General features: G+C 40.6%; 1 protein-coding gene across 8 annotated transcripts in view; it reads left to right on the top strand.

Annotated features, from left to right (window-relative positions):
- Positions 1–21,292, top strand: part of LOC108977106 (myosin light chain kinase, smooth muscle) — a 103,015-nt gene that overhangs the window by 55,831 nt on the left and 25,892 nt on the right. For 6 of the 8 annotated variants that reach the window (XM_018946613.1, XM_018946612.1, XM_018946616.1 and 3 more), the window contains 7 exons: positions 7,414–8,124; positions 8,401–9,162; positions 9,585–10,295; positions 10,362–10,534; positions 11,054–11,141; positions 11,798–13,127; positions 13,188–13,320. In XM_018946613.1, coding sequence (XP_018802158.1) covers positions 7,414–8,124; positions 8,401–9,162; positions 9,585–10,295; positions 10,362–10,534; positions 11,054–11,141; positions 11,798–13,127; positions 13,188–13,320 — 3,908 coding nt within the window. Of the gene's footprint in view, positions 1–908; positions 3,432–3,498; positions 4,279–4,657; positions 5,432–5,575; positions 7,169–7,413; positions 8,125–8,400; positions 9,163–9,584; positions 10,296–10,361; positions 10,535–11,053; positions 11,142–11,797; positions 13,128–13,187; positions 13,321–21,292 lie in introns of those variants that run through there. The other 2 variants (XM_018946617.1, XM_018946620.1) reach the window with 2 other exon arrangements.

Raw genomic sequence — 21,292 nt, 5'->3', positions numbered from 1 at the left:
GAATGCAGCACGCGAACCGGCGTCGAAAAAAAGCTTCAAAGCTATTTTCTCGCATTGATCAGCTTTACGCTCGGTTTCGATAAGCTTCCAATCTCGCGCACAGTTTTGAAGCTGATTACTCGCATTCGTCAGCTTTGTGCTCGGCTCGGCTTTAAGCGTCTAGATTGCAGGCACCTTTACTTGTTTTGATTTAAAAACTATTTGAGTGTTACAACGAATATTAACAAATGTATTAATATCTCTGAATTGACGATTCTAACGAAAATTGGGTGCGCTACACGTTTTCGTTGCAGTCGATCGATTGACTAGAGTGCACAAGAAATCAGGTATTTGCGTTGCCTGATGTGGTTTCTTATTGGCTAATGAATTCAGTTGGCTGCTTCTGTATCTAACAATTTAAAGAATTAACTAATTCGGGAATGTTTACAATGCCGATAAAATATGTCAGTTTTATCCATGGACTCTCGTAAGCTTCAAAAGAATGACTTTGTCTTTAAAACTTTCTATGGTCCGTTCTGATAAAACTAATATGTTTATTTATGCTTGAATAACTGAATTGCACTTTATTGGGGAACTGCTGGATTTTGGGTACCAGGTAAATGAACTGATTGTGAGTATTTATTTGTTGTCTCGTGATTATTTGTGTGACTGAAATAAAATTATATACATATTATATTTAAACAGTGACTATCGCTAACCATTCGAAATAATAGTCACATGGTAGAATAAATTTGAAAATGATCGGGAAGTAACGACTTCACGTGGCATGATTCAATGCCGCAAAAATACCGCTGCTGCTGCTATCGCTGCCATGTCGTTGTGATTTGTTCGGTTGGCTTCTTTTTTTTAACCGCATAATCAAATCAATTGATTTGAATTTCGAATTTTAGTGCTAGTGTAATCATCGAGGAGACTCGTATAGTGTCTTAGAAATTGTGGCAACAGCGAAGGATAAGTTTTGTTTTCTTGTCTGTTTTCGCAAGTCAACCGCAGGCAGAAAATAACTCACTTAAAATAGCGCACCATAGTTAAAACACTTCCCTCGCAGCAATTTTTTCGACCGCTCACCTCACAGCCGCGCCCTCATAGCCTTCTTGTATCTTTAGTGGCCGTTTACATAATTACAATTGAATAAAACCAAATGAAAAATAAAAATAAATAACGCGTGAATCTATAACAATTGGGTAAATTTAGATTATTGGCAGTTGTTGCAGTCCATTCGTAAATTCTTCGCCGACGGATCGATCGATTTTTCGGTCCCAATATTTGAGTGCTGCAGTTGGTTGGTGCTTTCCTTCGAAATCGACCTATTCACTATCGGTGCTGCAAATACAATTCTCGTCTTTAATCGTGTTTTGTCGTCGTTGAATTTCGACAAAGTCGAAAATTTTTTCAAATTTGTTCGGCGCTTTTAATTTAGTTATAGTTAAAATTTCTATTCGAACGGATTCGAATGCTCTCTCCCAATCGATCCGCTACGTTGGAAAATTACCGAAAATAATATATGTATATAATTTTTGAGCTTTATTAACCGTTAACTAGTTCGAAAAGTTAAAAACTTGTTCATAAATCGAAATATTTTGTTTGTTTGTTCAACAAACGTCGACACGCTAATTTATTTATAACCGTTTGTTTGATCCTTGATCGATAAAAAAAAGTTTTCGAAACGATGGGAGAGACAGAAGGTGAAGTCGGTGCAGCCGATACGCGAGCATCTGAGGAGCCCGAGTCGACTCCCGTGCAGGATACGTTAGCGGTTCCGGTACAGAAACGTAGGAAAGTGAAATCGCCTACTCCCGGTACGCTGCGCGGTCGCAGTGCTACCCCGATACGCGGCAGGAGTCAGACCCCATTCTCTTTGTACTTGAACCGTCGCAGTGCTACTCCTTCGACATGGCGCAGCATTACTCCTTTCTTAAAACGCGAGGAAAGAGAAAAAACTCCTTTCGAGCTTGGCAGAGACATTAAGACTCAAATAACTTGCAACAAAGCTGTTTTCGACCGAGCATTGATTATGGATATTACAGAGAGCGAGGAAGTTCAAAAACCTGTGCGTTACATAACGACCGATATGTCTGTCATTGATCGTGCTGCCGTAATGGATGTATCGAATGTTGAGGTTATATACTTGATCGAGGAATATGAGGAGGTAGAAGAGGAGGAGGAAATCATTGAAGAAGTGAAGCCCAAAAAGAAAGGCAAAGGTAAAAAGGCTCGCACACCACGCAAAAGCGCCGAAAAGGATGCATCAGGATCTGGTGTTACGTCAGATACTGAAGGTGAGCCTGGTGACAGAGCTAGTACCGATCGCGAAGAGAGCATTGAGCCAGATGATTTGGACGAGCCAGTAAAAAAGACGAAAAAGAAGGCTGCACCCAAGAAGAAGGAAAAGAAGGAGAAATCACCCAGCCCAAAATTGACCTTGAAATTAGAAATAGGCGGTGGTCAAAAGGCAAGCAAAAAGATGTTCGAGGAGCAGCAAAAGCAACAGGAAGCAAAAGATCTTGCGCCAAAGCCACCACCAAAAAAGAGCAAACTCGTTTTGCAAATGGAAGAGCAGGCCAGACAAGCGGCTAAAGCAGCAGAAGAAGAAGCAGCTAAAGCAGCTGCCAAGCCTAAGGGCGAGACCTTTGCGGAGCGACAAGCTCGTCTAAAGAAAGAGAAGGAAGAACAGGAGCGCATTGAAGCAGAGTTACGAGCTGCATTACGCGCTCAAAAAGAGGCTGAACAGGGTGATGAAGATGAAACGGAGGAGCAAGACGAAGAGGGTGATGAAGAAGAAGAGGATGCAGGTGACGAATCCTTCGCCGGTACAGAGTCATATGGAGGCGACTACGCCGATGAAGGTGGTAGCGAATTTCGTGATGAAGATGAGGAAGCTGAAGATGCGGATGTGGTACCCGAACTTCCGAAATCTAAGAAACGACGTGGCAGCAATTCATCTGAAGAGTTTACACGACCTAATCCTTATGACGAGGAACGCTGGAAACGCATCGCCGAAGAGGAGGGTGAAGAGTTTATGCAGCAAATGCGGAAATACAGTATGCGTATTCATAAAAGCGAGAAGGAACGTGATGCTGAGTGGCAACGTATAAGGGAGCAAGCTCGCTTGCCTCACTTCATTGTCTTCCTTACAGATCGTACTGTTGAAGCAGGTCATAATGTACGTATTTCTTGTGCTGTTGGTGGACCCGAGTTATCAGTGAAATGGTTCAAAGATGGCCGACAATTGGAGCGTGATGCAACACATCGTATTATTAACAACAACAACATATTGGCTTTGGAAGTAGTCAACACGACGATATTAGATTCCGGCGAGTACTCTTGTACGGTGGCCAATTCCAATGACACCGTCACGTCGTCATGCTATGTGACTATTTATGAGGTATTCAAAGACGAGCCAGCACCACCATCTTGCAAGCTGATCAAGGGTAAGGAAAACACATTAAAGGGATAGGGATAAAGGTCATGTTTATGGATTAACAATTTCGTTTACAGAGTACTATCACTTACGTGACGATGAACTAACCATTGAATGCCATCTACATGGTGTACCTCGTCCAGCTGTTGTTTGGATGAAAGGTGGACTTGATGTTAAACCAAGTTTCAAATTTACCATGCTTGAAGAAGCGCACGGCATATATAAACTGCTTATTTATAAACCAAACGATAAGGATAGTGGTACTTATATTTGTAAGGCAGCTAATTCCAGTGGTGAAGTCCAAATTAGTCATCATGTGGAAGTTGCTAAAAATAGACACTTCCATGCGCGCGGTATTTTCCACGCACGTGATCGTTTGCAAAAAGATAAAGAGGCAACAGCAAAGAAAGCTATGGAAGAAGCGCTTCAGTCAAAGGCTGCATCCGATCGCAAGCGTACATCGACCGCAGCAGAAGCTAAGGAACGTGTTCACCGCGCTTCACCCGAGCCATTGGTATCACCAAAACAAAAACTCAAGTTCGCTACGCAACTACGCGATCGTATGGCTCTGGAAGGCAGTACTGTACGTTTTGTGTGTACTGTGATTGGACCTAGCCCAAATTGCCGCTGGATGAAAGATGACAAATGGGTTGTAGCTGGCCCAACCGTTAAAAATCTCTCAGAGGAAGGAAAAGCAATTCTTGAGGTGAGCAAGGTTACGTCCGAAGCATCGGGTGTTTACAAGTGTGTAGCCAAAAACGATTACAGTGAAATCGACACGCAATGCTACTTCAAAGTGTATAGTGCCCAAGCAGATGGCGACGAACAAGAGCCGATCTTCGCTCTACCACTAAGAGGTATGAGAAGAGCAAATACTAACTCGAGTATATTCACAAAGATTAGTGTTGGATTTATGTTATCCCCATCACTCACCATATTCGGGAGTCACATTCTCACGAAAAATATTCGCGTGCCGTTTTTCATGTTTTGTTTGTAGGTGAAGAATCGAACTGTCTTATCAAACTACATTTGTGTAGTCGTTTATTCAAATCATTGAAACAACCGATTGGGGTCGAGGTGTTCATTCTTAAAATACATACAATAATACTTTTCACATTCTCACGGCAAGTGTTGCATTGTGTGTGATATTGTTGTGTATTCTTTGTGCGCCAGCATCTATTTGTCTCATTTTGAATTCGGTGCAACGCTTTGATGTATTTCTGTTCGCCTCCACAGATGTATATCATTCGTCCCAGAACGATTTAATTATTGATACGAAGGTGCGCGGCAACCCCCGCCCCAAGATTACATGGGTAAAGGACAATCTACCAGTAGTACTCGATGATCGTCGTGTACAGATCGAACATTTGGATGGCGTTTGTGAGCTGATCATTAACAAGCCAACCTCGAGTGATAGTGGTGTGTACACTTGCATTGCTGAAAATAAATTGGGCAGTCAGAAAACTACACACACAGTTGTAGTAGAAGTTGTGCAATCATCGCGACGTTCGAGTTTATTATCTGGCGTAATGACCGAATCAGATAGTGAAGCTGGCACTGGAGATGCGAGTGGTAAGAAGGTCGAGAAGGGTAGTCGGCCTCCAAAAAGCAAGAAGAAGGATGATGATGCCGAGGCTGGCACATATGAGCGTCGCAGTCGCATGCCCGACCCTTCACCAAAACAACAATTGTATTTTATTGCGAATCTTTCGAATCGCTACGTAGCCGAAGGTTCCAAAGTCAAATTTCAGGCAGTTGTGGGCGGACCTGATGCTACATTCAAATGGCAGAAGGATGAACAAAATGTTACTTATGGTCCACGTATCCGTAATATGAGTCGGGAAGGAATGGCTTGCTTAGAGTTCATCAATACTGCAGCTGAAGACTCGGGTGTTTACACGTTGACTGCACAGAATGAATTCTGCAAAATTACAACCTCGGCCTTATTGCATGTTTACTCACCGAAGGTTAGTTCCGACGTGCAACCAATGTTTACACGCTCACTGAAAGGTAAGTACCTATGCCGTACAACTTTATATGTGTATGTACATATATCTGCTATTAGTGTGGCATGAGAATTTTCATTGCCAATGATTTCGTAATCTTTAGAAAAAAGTATCTTACATAATAATTAATTGTTTTGTTAAAAATTAGAAATCTATCATCTGAACACAAATGAACTTGTTTTGGAAACGGGAGTACGTGGTCAACCAACACCACAAGTGCAATGGTCGAAGGATAACTTCGAAATAAAGAATGGTGGACGCTACCAAATACTACAACATCAAGATGGCACTTGTGAGTTGATTATTGATCGACCGGATGCAAAAGATTCCGGCAAGTACTTAGTGCGGGCAGAGAATAGTGCTGGTAAATCAGAGATTACGCACACTGTATTATTTGAGGGTAAAGCGTCTCATATCGCTGAGAATATTCATGGTGTATTCCATGCCGATAAGAGTTTATTGCGTGCAAAGACAGCAGAGGACGAGAAGGCAACCCCCTCAAAAGGTGAAGCCGTCGGAAGTGATGCAGAGGATAAAGAAGGCAAGGGAAAATCGAAGGCTAAAGCTAGAAAAGCTAAGAAAGAGGAGGAGGAAGTAATTTCGTCTGCAACTGAAATTATTTCAGAAACTGGAAGCCTTAAGAAACGAGAAAAAGTTATTGGCATACATTTCGCTACATCGGTTAGAGATCGTGTTGTGGCTGAAGGTTCGAAAGTGAAAATTTCTTGTTTCTTGGAGTCAAAGGAACCACAAGTCAAGTGGTTTAAGAATGCTGAACCTATCGCTAATAGTCCGAAGATTAGGGGTCGTTACAGTGAAGGTTTGTGTTTATTGGAAATTGCTAGTGCTACGGTTGAGGATAGCGGTGTGTACAAGTGTTGGGCGCGCGATGAAACCGGCGAAGCTTCCACATTCTGCAAATTGGAGGTTTATGCAGATCCAGGCACTGGTGATGTGCCACCCACATTTACACGTAACATTAAAGACACCTATCATGGCAAAATTCATGAATTACAGCTGGATGTACATGTTCGTGGTCTACCCACGCCATCTGTTACTTGGGTGAAGGATGGAGTTAAGGTCGAGTCGAGTGAAAAGTATCAGCAAATTGACCATGATGATGGTCTTTGTGAGCTGTTCATTATAGATCCAGTGCCGGCAGATAGTGGTAAATATGTTTGCCAAGCGGAAAATCGTGAAGGGAAAACCGAAATTAGTCATATTGTGACTGTGGAGCCTAGACGTAGGCGACCGGTTTCTCCATCTAAGGAGGCCAGACCACCAGTCAAGCCAACAACAGAGGAAGAAGAGAAGGAAGGTGAGGATAAGGAGGAAAAGAAAAAGAAGAAGAAAGCCAAGGATGAAGAGGAGGGTAGTGGAAGGCGTGAGGCACCACCACCACCAGATCTAAAGAAATATCTCTACCTTAGAAACTTCCTATCTAATCGTACTGTGAAGGCTGGCAGCAACGTCAAGTGGATGGTTAACATCGATGGACCTGAGCCGACAGCCCGATGGTTCCATGGCGAGCAACCAATTACTTTCGGACCCAAAAGTAAAATGTCTTGCCAGGATGGAATCGCATGGCTGAATTTGATAGGCGTTTCCGAAGAGGAGGCAGGTGAATACACTCTACGTGTGAAGGGTTCAGAAAATGAGGTGGTTAGCACTTGCCAACTTTTTGTCTACACTACTGGTAAAGAGGAGGTAGTAGCACCTGTTTTCACAGTGGGCATTAAAGGTAAAACGAAAATATGATGTTCGATATTTATGTCTTGTCTTTTGGAACTGTGCGTGCAATGGTTTATTCGAATAGGAAAAGGTACGCTATCATGTAAGTGTATTATCCGTAAATATTTAAACTAACATTGCTGCAACTAACGCATTGAGTTTAGGTAGGGTATAAGAAAGAAGCCAGAGTTTCAGCTTCATATCTTGTTAATGTAACATTATTATTTGAGTTCGCCTTGTTAAACCATTTCATAGATTCATACCACAAAGATCGGAATGAGATCACACTCGAATGTAAGGTATCCGGGAATCCTAAACCTCAAATATATTGGCAAAAGGACAATACTTTGTTGCCATTGGACAGTGAGAAGTACAAGTATGTGAAGTTAGGCGATGGTGTCATACAATTATTCATCACAGAGCCGGTTAAGGCTGATACCGGTCTATATACATGCTATGCAGAGAATGACAGTGGACAAATGAAGATAAGCAAATTTTTGGATATATCCGATTATGTGCAAAAATTAACCCAAAAGCGAACTCTGCAAAAGGTCATACAAGAACAGGAACCGACTGCTGCAATCCATCAAAACGAGCGTGAAACCAGTGCGCAGCTCAAGTCCAAGGTAAGGGATGAGAAGCTTAAATTGACCGCTGAAACGACAATGAAGCCAATGTCGATAGCTGAGGGCAATAAGGTGCAGCTCATATTTTATGTGAGTGGCTATATCGAGGAAGTTTATTGGTTGCGTGGTGAGGAACGCGTGACAAAGGACACACGACACAAAATGTATAATATCAACGGGGCCATCAGTTTGGAGATACACAACGCCAGAGCCGACGATACGGGCACGTACAAGTGTGTGGTGCGCAATAACAAAAACACCATTGAAAGCTCCTGTGATTTGACGGTCTACGAGCAGAAAACCGGCAAACTGCCCAGCAGTTTTGCGGACAATATCAAAGGTAAACATCTGAAGTAATGTAGTTTTGAAAAATACAATTTACAGTATCCCTTGAATAAATATTTACTAATTATGTGGGGAAACCAATTAACTAGGTTCAGTTGTGCGGGTAAATTTACACATATTTTGTATGCATATATTATATATTTGAACCGTCAAGTGATTTAAATAAGTGGAAAAATCAATTAAACGGGGGATACTGTATTTGCAGACGTAATTGTCCACAATAACTTAATTCAATAAATCCTTTACATTACATGTGCGAGTTTTATTTCAGAATCTTATGATGCAAATCGCAACGAAATCACACTCCGTTGTCAAGTGCACGGTCGACCGAATGTAACGTGGCTTCGCGATGATCATAGTATTTCCAACAATCGCTATAAGTCCACTGAAGAAATAGGTGGTATACGCAAACTGATAATACGCAATCCGATCCCGTCGGACTGTGGCATCTTTGCTTGCTTCGCCGAAACTAATGAACACATCCACGCTATTAGTAAATCCATACGCACCGGTGATCTTAAACAGTTGATGACTGCGAGTGTGGATGTTACCACTAACGGTGGATACGAATCACATATGAGACGCTCATCACAGACGCCATACGAAACGATGACAAGTAACGGTGAAACATCATCTCACTTTACTACAGAAGAAGCTATCAAACACAGTCGAGAGCGACGACCATTGGGCATGATGTCACAGAGCAAACCATTATTCAGCACCTTATTACACGATCGGACGGTAGCTGAGGGTTCTAGCATACGACTGAGCTGTAATGTAGTCTGTGATGGGGACACACGTATTGAGTGGTTGAAGAATCATCGTCCACTCCCTAATGACGGTCAATATCTGACCATGTTTCGTAATGGTACTGCCTTTTTGGATATTGCTGCAACGAGCGTTGAAGATAGCGGAAACTACACTTGCCGTGCCATCAACGACTATGGTGAAACATTCACCCATGCACAGCTGCGAGTATACAAACATTACGAGAATGCTGTACAACCTTCTGCTTTTGTACAATCCATCAGAGGTGTGACATTGTGGTAGAATGAGTTTAAAAGTTATAAATTTATTAATATTACCGATTTTAGGGGATTTAAAAAAATTTCAGAATTGTGATAGGGTTAAATGAATTAATTTTTTTGTTTGTCGTGATCGGTGATTAATTGTTTCTATGTTTGTTTCTGATCAATTCAGATAAAAGAAGGTGGCAATTAAATTCAGAAGGAAGTCATGCTGGTTTCTGCATGACTTGTTTGTACGATTTAACTTTTGTTCTGAAATAATTAACTGAAACTACTTGAAATCCTTCCCTTGAAGGTTACTTCTGATATTGGAACATTCGTAATAACCGTAATTCTTCATGAATATCAGTATATCTGAGTTTGATTGCCTTCTGCTCTTGTCGCATCATTCACAACTTTTTATTAACTCCCATATTGCTTTCAACAGACACTTACTCCATCAATGAGAATACATTGGTGTTGGATTGTCGTGTACGCGGTAAACCTCGCCCTGATATCCAATGGATGAAGGGTTCGGATCTGCTTAACGAAGATGACCGTTATAACATTGTTAACTCTGCTGATGGCTATACTAAATTGATAATTAATAATCCTACGGAAAAGGATTCCGGTCTTTATGCCTGCGTAGCCCGCAATGAGGCAGCAGAAAATAAAATTACTCACCAAGTCGATTTTGTGGGACGCGAACGGTTCGCGCTTGAAAAGACACACGGTTACTTCCACCGTGATCCCAATAAGCCACACTTTGTGGTGCCGTTGAGCAACCAAACAGTGAGTCCCGGCGGAACGGTTGCTATTTCTGCAGAATTCATGAAATCGTCTACGCCATTGGAAGTACAATGGTTACGCAATCGTCAAACTGTCGCCGGCCAACCAGGCATAAAAACCTTCATGGAAGGTGGTGTTTACACATTAGCCATATTGAATGCACAACCCGAAGTAGAGGGCACTTACACATGCCGCGCTTCGAATGCTTTCGGACGCATTGAATCGCACGTAAGTGTCGATGTTGCTGCCGGTGCCCCGAAAAACGAACGGCCACCGCTCTTCTTATCGCGACCAGAGCCCGACATGAAAATATTAGTAGGCGATCCATTCTCCATTTCGTTCCGTATTGCGGGCGAACCGAAACCTAAATGTGAGTGTCTGAAGTCGTATAATATTTAATTGAATTGATTTAGTTATTTATCTTGTGTCTTTTCAGTGACCTTCTTGAAAGGCACCAAAGATATTACCAAATCTGATAGAGTCAGTAAGGAAGTGTCGGATGATTACACCAGATTCACGGTGCAAAGCTCACAAATCGCTGACTCGGGTACTTACTTCGTCGTTGCGCGTAATAACTTCGGCACAGATCGTGTATTTGTAACCGTTGCGGTAAGTCGCAAAATATTAAAAATCCTCTTACAAGCGAATGCTTTTTTTTGTTAAAAAGTTTTTAATAAACTAATCACTATGAGAACCCCGAAGAGCAAGAGCAAACTAGTTACAATATTTTTGAACCTCTCCATATTTATCAACTCTGACATGGACCAAACTGAAAGAAATAGTGGACTTTGGAAAGTATGCAAGTGATTCATTGTTCGTCATTAGCTATGCCTTGCTCTTCCCATCAAATAAGTTTTTCAAGCACTAACCGCTACTCGCTTTCTTAACTTTTTTATTGTAGGTTAAGGCTCCCAAACGGAAAGAAAGTAGCGCTAGCAAATAAGCTTTGCTTGAGTACTAAGTCTTCTAAATATGGAGATGCTATATTTGTTTTATATTTTGTTGTAGCGTATTTCGTGCTGTTTGTTTATTTTATGCGATTTTCCCAAATTTTTGTTCTGTGAGTGATTGTTATGATTTCCTGATCTTTTTTATGTCCGTGTGTGTGTACACCATTTAAAAAAATAGGTAATGCCACGCGCACGCTCCGAAACACCAACATCGCCACGCTGGGGGCAGCGACTCGAAAGTTTCCCTGACATTTCTTATTTCAGAGGTGAGTTTTCAAATTGGATTTTATATATACGTAACTGTATTCCCTGTGGTGGTGATCGTGATCTAGTAAATCATTTTGTTCGTCTTACATATCAATTGTCGATGTTTTGTTCCCTCAACTTCGGTGTTCGAATTACTGTATAAGTTCTCGAGTTTTATACTTTCTCTTAACTTCTTCTCCAACTTTTGACGTTTTTTGCAGATTTTTGAAAAGCGCTGTATGGATTTGAATTTGTTTACAATGCTTTAAAGTTCAAACTTTTTGAAAATTTATAATTTCATAACAGTGTATTTAAATTTCTTTGGTATTCCTGGTCGATAAATTGATCTTCTATTTTTACAATTAGTTTAATACGATTGTATTACAATATTTTTATGCGTTTCCTGTTCAATGTGATCAATTTATTTTAAATGGCTTACATCATATCCAGCTTATACATTTGGATACAAAAAAAATATATATATATATATAAATAATAAATAAAAATGTTTCTCCGGGGAGTTGCATGGTGTTTTATTGAGCTCGAAAAGATTTCCTAGGTTTCAAGTTGATTTCAATTTTACGTCGCTTGGTCGATAGGTCATCACCACCGTCCTTTTTTCAGGTAACATGACTTTTAAGCATTTATCAACTTTCTTTATTTCAACTTGGCGTAGATCCTCCAGGTCCGATCTCCACGGAACCTTTGCTTGTCGATTCCGGACCCTCACACATCTCCCTCTCGTGGGGTAAGCCAGCGCGAGACAATTCTGCGCCCGTTATTGCCTATCGCATTGATGCTTGGGTTGTTGGCCACGAAGGTGGTGCTATGTGGAAGGAATTGGGTCTGACACCTATAAATTCGTTTGATGCCTTTAATTTGAAGCCCACTGTTGAATATCACTTCCGCGTAACGCCGAAAAATCGTTACGGTTGGGGTCCATCGGTGCAGACAAGTAGTCCACTGCAGGTGGGAGGCGCTGAATGCTTGCCCGAGTTCGTTAAAATACTACCTGGCCAGTTGAAGGCTTTACTTGGCACACAACTTATATTCGAATGTACCGTGCGTGGCGCGCCACGACCACAAATAGACTGGTATAAGGATGGCATGCATATTAGTTCATTAGCCGAACGTATCAGAATTCGTCAAATTGGTTCAACTTGCACGCTGATCATTGCTCCAGTTTCTGAGTTGGATGCAGGTCGTTATACTTGCGAAGCAACTAACTCCAAAGGCAGAGTATCGACTTTTGCGCGCTTACAAATCGTCACCGATCCTCGACTATATGAAGCCGATACTAAACTGAAGCAAATTGTTCATTCCGCCGATGTTGCTCATGCTGGTGACACTTTACCAATATTCACGATGCGCTTGCGAGATCGACGGGTGCAAATGACCTATCCTGTGCGTTTGACTTGCCAGGTTATGGGTCATCCAAGCCCAGAAATTATGTGGTACAAAGACGACCAGCAAATTGTAGAGAATCGTCGTTGTCTTATCACGAGCGATGGTCAGTTTCATACACTGGAATTGGCTAGCACCGTGCTAGATGATAGTGGAATTTATACTTGCACGGCTAAAAATGAACTTGGTTCGGTATCATGCCACTGTTCGCTTGTCGTCGATAAAGGTATACGCGCTTACATATCGCCCGAGTTTTACATGCCGCTAGACCCCTTGTATATATATCAAGAGGGACAAGAAATACGCCTTGCCGCTAAAGTAGAAGCCTATCCAACCGTGGGAGTTTCATGGCATCGTAATGGCGTACGATTGCGTCCAAGCAGACGCATAAGTGGCACTCTGGATTCTAACGGCTTTGTTGAATTAATTATTGCCGACGCAACCATACACGACGCTGGCATTTATGTTTGTGTCGCTTCAAATGCTGTTGGCAAAGTAGAAAGTAGCTGTCGCGTGGTGATAGAAGAGCTCGATGAAGATCAGCAACAGCAAAAGCAATGCAGTAGCAGCCAGATACCGGCTATTCTAAAAAGTGATTTACCGTAAGATCCGTAATATAACATAAATACGAAATATTCTTGATTAAATTTCTAAAATTTCAGGTACTCCAAGGAACCCATGTTTGTTGTCAAACCACGTTCTAGTGAGGCCTATGAAGGTGACACAGTAATAATATTCTGTGAGGTTGTCGGCGAACCAAAGCCCGAAGTTGTATGGCTGCGCGATTTCTTGAATGTAAGTTGAACTTTATTTAATTAAAGGAAAGCAGTACCGAAAAAGTTAGCTATAAATATTGGTATATTTACCAATGAAATTAGGTTATCCAAAATATCGATCCTAGAAGGAAGTTAGGTTCCACTATCCACCGCATATAGTTGCCATAGAAACTGATCAAAATTAAGTTCTCGTTTGGAATCTTTTGTATTTGTGTAGGGTATTAAGGATTTACGTTAATTCTTGTATTGCTTTAATTTTTTTTTGTTTTTTTTTTTTTAATTAAAAACTGCTGAGTCTAAATTTATAAATTTTAAATAGCTTTTGTTGAAATAGGAAATAAGAATAGTTAAAAGCTTAATGTTAAAGCCGATAGTTAAGTAGTATGTAGAAACTTCATTCCCAATCAATAATTTGGGAGAGAAGCTGAACCAAATAGCCAGCGTTCTGTAATATAACATTCGGGAAGCAAAAACACAAGCACCATTTTTAACATTTTTTTTCTATCAAGAGCACTGTCAAAGAAGGATCCATCCTATAGCTCTATATATATGGTGATCCAATTCGAGGTTCCCTACTTCCACAGAAACTTCAAAATTGATGGGGGAATGTTTATTAGCATTTGAAACAAATACTTTTTTACATTTATTTTATAAAGATTATCTTTTTCAAATGTAGGCGGTGGCTAAGTCTCAGATAGTCCATCCGTTGTGTAAAATTTTCGATGACTTTTTCGAGCATTTCGTCTGGTAACTGGCGAATGACTCGTGTGATGTTTTGCTCCAAAGCCTGTATCGAAGCGGGATCGCCCGCATAGGTTTTAGACTTTACATATCCCCACAGAAAAAGGCTAATGGTGTGATTTCATACGATCCTGAAGGCCAACTAACCGGCCGAAACGTGAAATTATCTGGTAACCGAAATATTCAGTGTTGTATTGTTTCGGTTGGTGGTGTTGTGGAATCTGATAGTTGTCGGAATCAGAATTGAAACCGATCAAAAAAAGGAGTAGGTGTCATGAATTCAAATATTATTGGTTTGATATTCGAAGCAGAATTTGTATTGGTTTTGGGATTCATGGAAACCAATTTTATCGGTTTTGCTATCAGAAACAAAGCGTGAAGATAGTCACTCACAGATTTGAAATGTAAATTAAGAATCAAGTTATTTTATTATTTCGAATTATTTTATCTTTATTTCTAAAACATAAGTATATAATACGAAAGGTCTAAATTATTTAGTTTTTGGAAAAATACCGGATATTTAAAGATATTAGATTTACAAAACGTAATTTAACACCCAAAAGCGTTTTTACTCATTTGATAAATGTTATCTCTTAAAATCTTTCTTTAATTCGGAACTCATTAAAAACTTGAATATAATTGCTTCCAAATGTATTCATTTGCAAGTTTTGTCACATTAGTACACAGCTGATTCGAATACAGGTTTTGCGTATGTTCGAAAAGATTCAGTGACGCCATTGAAAATCAGAATTTGTTTGCAATTCTGATAGCTAAACAATTCTGTCTTGGATTCCGCAACACCCCTGTTGTCTCAATAAATCCATTGATTGATGCGATCCGTGGGAAATGCGCTCTCTTGTTGAAACCACCTGCCGCCGAGATCACGAGTTTCAATTTCAGCCGGTTATCATTGCGCGATAACAGTCTCCATTTTCGGTTACGTTCTTATCGGCATCTTTTTTGAAGAAATATGGACCGATGAATCCACCGGCCCACTAACCGCACCAACCGTTGTTTTTCTGGATGAAAACTCTGATCTTGAGTCTCTTCCGGTTGGATGGAAATGCAGCAAGTTTGCTTGTTTACATGCCCAGAAATAAGCTGAACTAAATATGGCTTGAAAACATCGGATCTTCTTGAAACTTTTCAAGAGCTCATAGAGCGAAGTGATGTCGCTGGGGAATGTCGAGCGGCTTCATTTGTAGTACAAGTTGCATTTTATATTACGGTTGGTGTACACGCTCAGCTACGGCTGCCATATTTTCTTCACTTCGTGCTGGACGTGGTCTGTTCCTTCGAATATCATCCAATAATGAATGCTGGGCCTCAAGATGAATGATGGTGTTGTGAATAGTGTGCTCAGTAGGCCCATTGTGTTGAACGAAGCGCGCGAAACACAATCTTTACTGAACGTGAATTTTCGTAATAAAGTTGAACGGTTTGTTAACGTTGTTCAGGCGTAAGTCGTTCAATGATGCAATTCCAAACAATACTGAACAAAAAAACATGACAACTAGAGACAACTCACGCGTGATCTACCAAAAAATGGCTATTGAAGAAAGTACCTGGATCACTCGTTTTTATATTCTTAATAACGCCTTCAAGGTTGACATAATTTCATAAGCATCGGATGTGAAATGGTGAAATTACGAAGTCATGTGAGATGCACCTACAGCCGTTGACAGCTAATTAGAAACGCGACTTGTTTTGAAGTAAATTAAATTATTTTCGACCTTATTATTACCGTTTTTTCACTCATTTTATTGAAACATTTGTTAAACTTAAACTGTAATAGTATAAGACTCAGAAAGCGCACCACTAGTGCCATGCCTTCCTAATTTCATCGAAAAGGACATCCATATTTCTGATATTTTTGGTATCTACAGCTTTTTGGTCCCTTAGCGAGATATTATTAATTCTGCAGTGTATTTCTGTTGAAGTTTTTCGGAATTTTTCTTTGCGTGCAACGTTGGAAATAGTTTTAAAACTCTGTATATGCTTAAGGGCATTGAAAACAATTTCTTTTGAGCATCTGACCTGATTCGAAATTTGTTTGTCGTCTTTCCAGACTGACGAATTTCAAAAATGTAACTACGTATTGCGGAGAGCTTTAACTCATTAAAAAACTTGAATAATACATTTTCATCTTCTTCTTCTTAATTGGCGTAGACACCGCTTACGCGATTATAGCCGCTACGTGGCGTCAATTGGATATTCCAAGCGTAGCCAGGGCCTTCTCCACCTGGTGCTTCCAACGGAGTGGAGGTCCTCCTCCTTCTCTGCTTCCCTCGGCGTTTACAGCGTCGAATACTTTCAGAGCTGGAGTGTTTTCGTCCATCCGGATAACATGACCTATCCAGCGTAGCCGCTGTCTTTTAATGCCTATTCGCCGTGGCCAACGCGCAAAGGACCATATATCTTTCGCAGAACTTTTCTCTTGAAAACTCGCAACGTCGACTCATCAGTTGTTGTCATCGTCCAAGCCTTATAGAGTATGATTTTTTTTCGTCGAGAGAGGATTTTGCTTCTCAATTGCCTACTCAGTCCGAAGTAGCACCTGTTGGCAAGAGTTATCCTGCGTTGGATTTCCAGGCTGACATTGTTGGTGGTGTTTACGCTGGTTCCAAGATAGACGAAATTATCTACGACCTCAAAGTTATAACTGTCAACAGACCCGTGAGAGCCAAGTTGCGAGTGCGACGACTGTTTGTTTGATGACAGCAGATATTTCGTCTAGCCTTCGTTCATTGCCAGGCCCATCTGCTTTGCTTCCTTGTGCAGTCTGGAGATAGCTGAACTAACGGCGCGGGTGCCAGCAGCTGTACACTCTTGTAGAAGATGGTACCTTCTCTATTTAGTTCTGCAGCTCGAATTATCTTCTCCAGAAGCAGGTTGAAGAAGTCGCACGATAGGGAGTCGCCTTGTCTGAAACCTCGTTTGGCATCGAACGGCTCGGTTGGGTCCTTCCTGATTCTGGCGGAGCTTTTGGTGTTGCTGAACGTTAGTTTACAGAGTCATATTAGTTTTGCAGGGATACCAAATTCAGACATCGCGGCATAAAGGCGGCTCCTTTTCGTGTTGTCGAAAGCAGCTTTGAAATCGACGAAGAGGTGGTGAGTGTCGATCCTCCTTTCACGGGTCTTTTCCAAGATTTGGCGCATGGTGAATATCTGTCGGTTGTTGATGTGCCAGGTCTAAAGCCACACTGATAAGGTCCAATCAGTTTGTTGATACAAACTACATTTTACTATATTTTAAACCACAACTTTGAAATACACCCTTACCAGAAATCAATAATCTTAAACAATAAAAATGAATCGCAAAATGTGTTGCTAAGCGCATAGCTCAACAACGGCTGGATCAATTTTGGTCGGTTCTTTTTTCTAAATGTTCGTTGAGGTTCAAGTTTGGTTTTTACGGCAAGATAATTTCAAATAATTGCCGGAAAACCCCTAAAGATAGCCTGTTCCTTTTTCCCATACATATCCCGTAGTAACACTAAGAGAACGGCTGTACCAATCTTGATGAAATTTTCAGAGGTTATTCGCTGTGGATCGGGGAAGGTTTAAAAATAAAAAACCCGTATGTTTTTCGTTAGGAACAGTCGTAAATTCCAAAAAGTAACTTTTTTTCATACAAACTTTTGTTAAAATTTTGTTTGTTTTGTATTTCAACATTTTGATTTGTAAATTATTTCAATCGTTCAACTTCGATCGCTTGCTTTTTTATTCCGGCTATTCAAAAGACAAATTTTTGAAAATTATTCAGTGAAAACTTTATGTGTGGTCGGCGTACTTTTTGCCATCAGCGTATGGTAGCCGAAGGCAAGGCAAGAAGTGCTCCTAGGATGCGGAATTATGCATCGCGGACAATCACCAAGCGATCTTTTCAAACAGTTACTTTGTTTAATGAACTTTATCTTGAAGCGATGCATATGTGGTGCTGCTAGATGCTAGATGTACTCTGTTGAGTGGCAAAGAGAGGTTTGCCGCACGCACATATTCTTCTTTGGATGGTTGATGGTGGTTTCACCAGATCAAATTGATGAAATCATTTCTGCGGAAATTCCGCAGAGAATTGTCCAGTATTTTACGAAGTGATGAAAACCAATATGTTCCATGGACCTTGGGGACACCACAATCCCACTTCGAAACACTATCCAAGTGCTTTTCTTTCGGAAACACAAATTGGAAATTATGGATATCAACTCTATCGACGTCACTCACCAGACGACAATGGCAGAACCTTCAGCACTCAATTTAGAAGAGTGAATACCGAAGTTGACAACATATGGATCGTAATATATTCACCATTATTGTCTAATTCACATTCAAAACTCATATGAAGTTTGGTGTAATCGATAAAATTCGTTTGTAATTACGTCACCAAAGAAAGCAACATGGAGGTTTGTGGTCTTCAACGATACGGTCGATACGCGAACTGCAATTTAGAACTTTGTAGGATATTTACTTTTGCAACTCATGAACGTTTTCCGACTGTTGTGCGTCTCGCAGTTAATTTGGAGAATGGCCAAAGAGTGTATTTCAACCCAGAGAATACAGTACAGCCAGTGGAAACACCGAAAGCAACAAAATAAACATTTACGAGTTTTTGCTCAACTTTCGTCAGTGATCCGTTTCGAGAACATTGCTCTATTCGAAAATACATTGATATTATACCTCGAATGCATCGTCGAAGAAATATTTAGGCAGAAAGCAAGGCCAACCAGTAGATAAACATCCAGATATGTTATATACTAATGCATTAGGACGAATTTACACAATCCACCCGAAAAACGAAGATTGTTTCGACCTTCGGTTGCTATTGATTAATGTACGCGGTTCAACTTTATTTGAGAAAAATGTTAATCACAGGAATGAAAATGAAGTTCGCACAGTTTTCGCGATAATCATTTCGACCTATCAGCCTTCAAATCCGTGTCAATTAACCGAGAGACTTGCGCTCATACAAATCGATCGATCGTCTTGACAATGAAGACGACGCCGTGAATTACCCAGTGGAATTTCTAAATACTTTAGAGTGGCATACCAACCACCGCATCATTTGCGTCTCAAAGTTGGATCTGTCGTTATTATGTTTCGAAATCTACTGTGTAATGGAACCTGTCTGATTGTGGCGCAGCTATCGAGTACAAGGGGGCAGAATGCTTGATTCTAAGAATTCCTTTGAGTTCTCACGATTTGCCATTTCAGTTCAAACGTATTCCGTTTCCAGTGAAAATTGCATTTGAGACGACAATCGACAGGGAACATGGATAGTCGCATATGTAGTGTGTGGCATAAATTTGGAAATGCTATGTTTTTCATACGGCCAGATATAAGATTTTCTGTACACCGGAACAGAAGTCAAAAAATTTTCATTAACAAGCTGAGTTATATTGAAGACAAAAAATTAAATGATAAATTTAAATTTCTTTTCATTTCAAATCACATAATTTCACGCAGGACAACGGCTGCGGGGTCAGCTAGTAATTGAATATTTCTTTTGTTTCGCTTTGGAATGTTTCATAGAAATTTATGAGCACTAAATACTGTTATTATTAAATCTGATCAGTTCGAATGATACACCCATTAGAATGATTTAGTGCGTGTTGTAGAAAGTGTAAATACAGTAAAAAACAACAGCTGATTGAACTTCGTAGCCCCTTGCACTTCGGTAACCAACCGCTTTGCAACAAAAGCGTCGGCAGCGTAATGAATCACTTCAGCGGTCATTAAAATGGCAGAATCTCGTTAAAGTCGCATTCGTGACGTTAATGGGTGCATTGTCAATACAATGCACGCCGAAAGCACGACTCAAACGAAGTGCGACAGGTGAGCGCAAGTTACTATTAGCTTCCAAATTCGTTTTAGTTCAGCACTTGAGCGCTACGAAAGCAAATGTGGGTTGAACGCGCGCGTTCCTAGTAGTCTAACAACTGAACATATGTTCTTGTGTGTGTGTATTTGACTAAGCAGCCACACATTTTCATGAAAACATTTAATAAATGTGACAAGTTGAAATTACGAAAAAATAAACTCAATATAACGGTAACACGCCCCTACGCCAATATTCAGCGAACTGCATCCAAACAGCCTCTGTTTATCAATTCCAATTGCAGCAATAAATTAATTTCGTGTTCTGCTGGTGTGTGTGTGTGTGTGTGCGTACACGTCTGTGCTGCTGTTTGGGTTGCTTAGCATTTCTACGTCACAGAGTGCGCCCGCAAATGGTTTAACTGCTGGCTGCACGTGCGTGGCTTCAGCGTGCTCGCCCTCGACCAGTTTGTTTTTGTTTCATCGTCTAGAATAAGAAAGCGAAAATTAGTTTAGCAGAGAAAAGTTCTTGAAAACAATTTTCCAGATTGGAAGTACTTCATAGAAGGCGTTTCGGCTGTCTGCGATCGGTTTGACTCGAATATTGTGTGATTTTGCATTGGCATTACTGTTGAAACTTTCTCGCCATTAAGACGTGCGTAAACTGCAACAGTCAACGATAAGAAACTCAGGGATTATAGTTTTACAGTTGCTTTGCCTGTGTAAGAGATTTGTCTGTGTGTGATTGGTATCCTTTTTGAGCATTCGATCTGTGCGCGTAAGCAAATGCAAAGTGTTTAAAACAGTGAAAATTTTAGACTTGTAAAAGCTTCGTGAATTTGGAATTTAATTGAATTTAACGGCATTCAGTGCAGGTAATTATTATTTATATAGTAAAGTAAGTTGGACAGTCGTCATTATGTATAATATATGTGATATGTATATTAGCCTATTGTTCCGCGGGGGAGCAAGGGACCACAATGAGACCCTTCCATTTATTTCGGTCTTATGCTAGCCTCATGATCATCATTTTTTTACCGTAGATATTTCGATGTTCAAATTCCTTCTCCAGGTTAGAAGAGAGGCCGATCTCCCCATCGGCTGCCAGGATTTCAGTCGATAACGTTCTGAGTGATTATTTTCGGGCTTTCGTCCATACTCGAGCCAACCGCATTTGGCACTCTTTGGAGAATTTCGGTCCACAGCCTAATAAATTCAAATTCAGACGGCCGATCACCAATTCATCGTCAACCAAAATCGTTCTTAGTAATTTTCTTTTATGACTTACTTGTTTGGACGTTGACTGCAGTCATCGCCTTCGGTTCTCACATGACGTACACAGAATTGAACAAACCGTCTGATAAAAAGCTCGGATAACATTTATCAAGTTACAATTTTGGTGTCAACAGAATTTTTTCACCAAAATAGTATTAA

This window comes from Bactrocera latifrons, unplaced genomic scaffold (genome assembly GCF_001853355.1).
Source record: "Bactrocera latifrons isolate USDA-ARS-PBARC rearing strain unplaced genomic scaffold, ASM185335v1 scaffold_84, whole genome shotgun sequence".
NCBI lineage: Eukaryota > Metazoa > Arthropoda > Insecta > Diptera > Tephritidae > Bactrocera > Bactrocera latifrons.
This window is presented reverse-complemented; position numbering and strand designations above follow the sequence as displayed.